Here is a 6,000-nt window from a genome sequence, read left to right as displayed (position 1 = left end):
TCTCTTCCGCACTCTTCTCTGCTCCATACAGAGGTTATATTTCACAAATGCTCAGTTGGAGTACACCCCCCCCCAACCCCACCCCACCCCACCCCACCCGCAGTTCTGTGCTTGCCACTGCGCCAACAAACAGGCACCAAGACATCCTGGCCAAAAGAACACCTCATAAATCCCATACACAACACAAGAGGCAAAATAAAGCTTCTTACATCTTTGTGCTGGAGGTATTTTCTTCTTTTCATGGGTATGAGGCGCTTTGTTGTCTGTGTGCGTGCAGCCCCCTTGGCAGATATATGTGGTGGCTTTTCAGATGGCTGCTTTTAGAGGGTTTCCTCAGGCAGGCTTGTCTGGTGTCTGGGGCTGACTGACTTCATCTGCCCTGATCTCTGCGCCTCTGAATCATCTAATGGCTCCTCCAATTATGGAACCCACATGGATGGCTCATGGAGGCAAATTGACTTCCTGCGCGAGTGAAGTACAAGACGTCCTCCCGGATAGCGAGGCAGGGGAGTGGCTGAGTGGGGTGTTTGGTGCCTCCCGGTTCCCATCTGGTTGCGCGCAGGTAGCCGCAGCTGCACAAGAGAGGGACAGGTGCGCGCTTGAGACTGTGGGAAACATGGAAATTGGGGTCTCACTAGTGCTGGTCTGTGGAGAGGGGGGAGGACAACACAAATACATTCCTGGCTGTCTGTTCAGTTGTGTGTGTGTGTGTGTTTGTGTAAGTTCTTTGATACTTTGGGGACTTGTAAAACATATGTCTGCAGAGCGCATCTGTCCCAAATGAAGTTTGTCTTTTTGAGCTATTGGCTCTGCTTTGTGTTTGTCTTCTAGTGTTGATATGTGTGTGTGTCAGCGAGTGGGATGGTGTGTCTCTGTGTGTGTTTGTCTAAGAGAGTCTTCATCAGTGGGGAGCACAAGTGGGTCAATCAACATTCTCATAAACGTGCTTTTATGATCAGGCTCGAAAGTCTCTCTCTTCTTCCCCTCGGTGCGAGTCTCGAGTGGGCAGGGCGGAAGAGATTAGAGGCCCTCACCGCGGCCTGATGGCTTTAGCAGACACACACAGCCGTTTGGACTCCGGTTTCGCCAGGCCTGAGCAAGGTGCTTCATGGGAAACGCAAGCTCTCCTGCTGTGCTTCCCAGTCACCACAAACCGCCGTCATCCTGCAGTCCTCGGCCAGCGAGTCCTCGGCTCGCTGAGTGACTCTGGCCTTTTAAACATGGACTTCTGCTTTAGAAGTCTGGCTTCAGAAAGTAAGAATCCAAGCACGTATTTGCTCCAAGCATTGACTAAATCAGCTGATTCTAATCAGCACAACTCCTCAGCCAGATACATCCATTAAATGCACAAGTTGAACCAATACATGGTAGAACTTTTACCCTTTGAAGCCAGACTTTTACACCTCCACTGTAAGGACAGGCTGGCAGTCTAGCAGCGACAGGAAAAGGCTGGACTGGAGTGCCACAGAGAGATTGTTTTGTTTTGCAGTGCAATTGAGGTTATTTGGGGCCTGAGTTCTATATCTGTCCATCCACTCTATCCATCCATCCATTCGTTTTCTTAAGCAGTCTGTCTGCTCTGTGATGCACACTCATTAAACAGCTGCCCCTGTCGTGATGGACTGTCCGAGCCCAGAGTGCGAGCGTGCTTCCTGTGCTTCCGTGACAGAATTCCCAGTCTCCCAGTCGGACTTAGCTCGGAGGAGAGAGCTGGCCAGATTGGCTGGGAAAGCACAGCTCCAGAAGCCTGCTAGAGCGATCATGTTTCTGGGTGTACTTCCTTCCTGCCTCTCGCATTCCACCAAGCTTGCGCACTGCTTGCTATGTGCCGCCTGTAATAAACGCTTTCTGATTTATTTACAACGACTGATTCCAAGGTGCACCGCAGTTGCAATCTGGAGCACTAAATCTAACGTGGGAAATCAGCTGAATTATTTAGGCTCAGATATTACCAGGGGAGCTCGCTGTGTATTTTGGTGGCTGGTTTGAGGTAGGAAGGAATGTATGTATAGGTGTGTGTGTGTGTATACGTACGTGTGTGTGTGACCATACGTTGTCTCTGTGTTTTTCAGGTGTACGCCCCATCTGCTAGCACGGCAGACTACAACCGTGACTCACCGGGGTACCCGGCCTCCAAACCCCCCGCCGGCTCCTTCCCCAGCTCCTTCTTCATGCCCGGTAAGTCAGTCACACACACACACACACACACACTCTCATGTGAACACACGGGCCTTGGGATGGGATTATGCAACCATCCCTAAACTCCAGAGTGCTCATGCTTCACATCATAACACTGTAATTCCTTGTTTCACGCATTATTGCTTTCAAACCACAGCCATTATCCCAACTCTAACCCCAGCCAGCAGAACTGACCCTATTGGCATTAAGAACTAAGATTAAGGTTTACTGCCTCTGCTGAGAATTTAAGAAGCAGGTTTTTAAGTGAGTAATAGCGGTAAATAATTGAATAATGGTCCCGCTTAGTGCCCCGGTGCTTAACTACCACTAAGAGGTGGATTGAGACTCCTTCTCAGAAATGTAAATGTATATGGTTTATGGGGGAGGCGCTCCGGCCAGATAGCCAGTAGGATTGTATCATGGAGGGATTGAGCTGTGGAGCCGGTAATCCCTACTCTAATGAGAATGCATCAGCTTTCACTATAATTGAGGCCATGAGTCTCTGTGTGTTTGAGAGGGAGAGAGAAAGAGAGGGTGTCTGTGTGTGTGTGTCTGTGTGTGAGTCATGGCCATGTTTTGGACGGTGTCAAGCTCTCAGTGACTTTGTTATTGTGTCTAGACTATGTCTAGACAGTCAGAAACCAAACTGTGCTACTTTTGCCTCTGGTATGATACTTGACTGATTACATCAGGTTAGTGTTTATAGGTTTTGAATATTATTATGGGACTAGAGAAACCTATTTTTGTGTCACTACCTCATGTAAAAATGATGCAACAAAGTCATGGTTATGTGTGGTAATGGTACATGACTGAAAGATGTTTCTCTCTCTCTCTCTGTGTGGTGTGTGTGTGTGTGTGTTCAGACGGCCATCACAGCACTGACCCATGGAGCTCCTCCAGTGGCATGAACCAGCCCGGCTACAGCGGCATGCTGGGAAACTCTTCACACGGCTCCCAGAGCAGCAGCTACTGTGGCCTACACCCACACGAGAGGCTGGTCAGTACAGCTGCACTCTCCCCCTCCCCCTCCCCCTCCTCGTCCTTGTCCTCTCCTGTCCTGCCCTGTCCTGTCCTGTCCTGTCCTGTCCTCTCTCTCTCTCTCCTCTCCTGTCCTGTCCTGTCCTGTCCTGTCCTGTCCTGTCCTGTCCTGTCCTGTCCTGTCCTCTCTCTCTCCTCTCCTGGTCCTCTCCTGTCCTCTCCTGTCCTGTCCTGTCCTCTCCTGTCCTCTCCTCTCCTGTCCTGTCCTGTCCTCTCCTGTCCTGTCCTCTCCTCTCCTATCCTGTTCTGTCCTTTCCTTCTCCTCTCCTCTCCTGTCCTGTCCTCTCTCTCTCTCTCTCCTGTCCTGTCCTGTCCTGTCCCTGCCTCCTTCTTCTCACTATTGGTGTCTTTTTGTATAGCTGCTACTTTCAACTGTCCTTATAATCTTTCCTGTAAAATGTACCTGTCTCTTCTGATTGTAATGTTTAGGCATATTGTTTCAGAGGTTTGTGAGTGACAGGCCTGTGTGTCCATCTCTCTGTCCCTCCCACAGAGCTACCCATCACACTCCTCGGCCGACATCAACCCAAGTCTTCCTCCCATGTCCAGTTTCCACCGCAGCGGCGGGACCAATCACTACAGCGCTGCTTCCTGCTCCGCCACCACAAACGGCACAGACAGCGTCATGGGTGAGTCGCACTTCCAGTCCAGTCCAGTCCAGTCCAGTCCAGTCCAGTCCAGTCCAGTCCAGTCCAGTCCAGTCTAGTCCAGTCCAGTCCAGTCCAGTCTAGTCCAGTCCCAATGCCACGTCGTGGTCTTCAGCCCAGCTCTCTATGTTTGTGCAGCTCCCGCTGCAGAGATACTGAGGTCGAGGAGGGAGCAGGATCAGTTTCTCTCAGATCGGTTAAGAGGTTCATTCGACATCAGTTAGTGGTTAGTGCTGTCATCCGCGCTCTCTGACGATGACTCATCTGTCTCTTGGGCCTCCTCAAGAGGACGCAACTCTCCGGAGAGACCGAGAGAGAGAATAATTAAGGCTTCCGCAACACAGGCAGCCTAAGGAGGCTCTGCAGCACAACGCTGCGTATTGAGGAGCCAAAGAGTGCGTTTGGTTTCCTTGCTGTCGCATCTCGGATGAGGAGCGTCTTATTCAGCGGGCGCTATGGAGATGGGCGGGCACCAGCGCTGACGAGAGCGAGAGAGCGAGCGAGCAAACGCGCTCAGAGAGAGAGAGAGAGAGAGAGAGATGTGCGATAGCTGAGTAATTACCACAGGAGCAGATGCCTGCAGACAGGCCCCTCGTTTATTTTTAGACAACTTTTTTTTTCTCTCTCTCTCTCCCATCTTTCCCCTGATCATTACCGCGACCCGCGTCTCTCCCTCCCTCTCAACTTGTCTCCAGGTAGCTGATAAAGAGAAGGGATAAGATGGTGTGATTAGATGGGTGGGCTGATAGAGTGATAAGTGGGAGAGAGAGAGAGAGAGAGAAAGCCTACGACAATCCTGTCGCGTGCTAATTTTCTGGTTGGATTCCGTACGGCGTCTCCCGGAGCAGCAGCGGAGGCTGGAATGCGGAGTTGTTGTCTTTTTCCGGCCGGCTCGGCCGCCTCAGACAGACCTCCATATGTTCCCGGCCCTTTGAATTCCCGCGCGGCGGCAAAAAAGAAAAAGTAATAAAACAATAGAAAACAGATTGAGCGCTTGTTTCTTTTCTCTGCATTCCCGTGTTATTTGAGCAGAGAAACATAAACATTACAGCATGAAACAAATAAGAAACACGAGGCCTTCCTCGCACATGTCCCTCAGCTTCGCACACAAGTGCTTTAGATTTGGGGCCTTTCAGTTCTTCCCCCTCAAAGACATCAGGAGAGGAACATCCAGTGTTGCAACACACACACATACACACATACACACACACACACACACACACACACACACACACACACAGACACACACACACACACACACACACACACACACACACACACACACACAGACACACACACACACGCAGACACACACACACACGCAGACACACACACACACGCAGACACACACACACACACAGACACACAGACACACACACACACACACACACACACACAGACACACACACAGACACACACACACACACACACAGACACACACACACACACACACACCTTATGAAAGGGCACATGTATGTGCCAGTTTGTGAATGTGAATGCAGTGTGGGAGCCCCGTCTGAACACAGAAGTGAGGCGCCATTCAGGAGGTGAGCCAGCCAGCTTGCAGGCGTGCAACAGCCCTCCTCTCATCCTCCTGCGCCTCTGATGTAGATCAGTGCAGAGACAACGCAGCCTCTCTCATAGTGCCTCGTGCTACAGCCATACCCATCACAGAGAGGAGGATGTGTCTGTGTGTGCAGGGGGCGGGCTGGGGGGGATGGGGTGGCTGCAGACCGGCTTTGCCAAAAAAAAAAGGGAAGAAAGTCAGCCGTCAGTCAGTCATGTTAAATCAGTGGAGGGATCTGAGAACTGGGGGATCACAGCGAAAGATTCCCCCTTTGAAGGCTTTCCCAAACCCAGCCCCTCTGCAGTGCTAAGCTCGCCTTTATTTGAAACTGATTCTCGCTCGGAGCACACATGCTGCCAGTTAGCCCAGTCTGATACGCAGGGCTGTGTGCAGTAATCCCTGCTGCTCTGGGCTTCAAGTAACCCCTAATTTGTGTTTAGCGAGTCTGCTGAGACGCTCTGAGCCCCATTGAGGGGAGCAGGCTGGTGCCCGTGTGAGTTCCTCTGGGGATAGGTGGTGTGGCATCAGAGTATTGGAGTATAGCAGTATTGGAGTAAAGCAGTATTGGAA

The 6,000-nt window shown here is 51.1% G+C and overlaps 1 protein-coding gene across 2 annotated transcripts in view; it reads left to right on the top strand.

The window, feature by feature from the left end:
* The window catches only part of tcf4 (transcription factor 4), a gene marked incomplete in the record, with an annotated part of 147,157 nt that overhangs the window by 112,689 nt on the left and 28,468 nt on the right, over positions 1-6,000 (top strand). For both annotated transcript variants that reach the window (XM_076283504.1, XM_076283503.1), the window contains 3 exon segments: positions 2,073-2,178; positions 3,042-3,175; positions 3,710-3,845. In XM_076283504.1, coding sequence (XP_076139619.1) covers positions 2,073-2,178; positions 3,042-3,175; positions 3,710-3,845 — 376 coding nt within the window.

This window comes from Alosa pseudoharengus, unplaced genomic scaffold, assembly GCF_046254945.1.
Source record: "Alosa pseudoharengus isolate Yale_2024_CS ecotype anadromous, Long Island Sound unplaced genomic scaffold, YU_APseudo_1.1 YU_APseudo_1.1_scf_14, whole genome shotgun sequence".
NCBI classification, from domain to species: domain Eukaryota; kingdom Metazoa; phylum Chordata; class Actinopteri; order Clupeiformes; family Clupeidae; genus Alosa; species Alosa pseudoharengus.
Note: the sequence above shows the minus strand (reverse complement) of the source record. Positions and strands in the feature narration are given on the sequence as shown.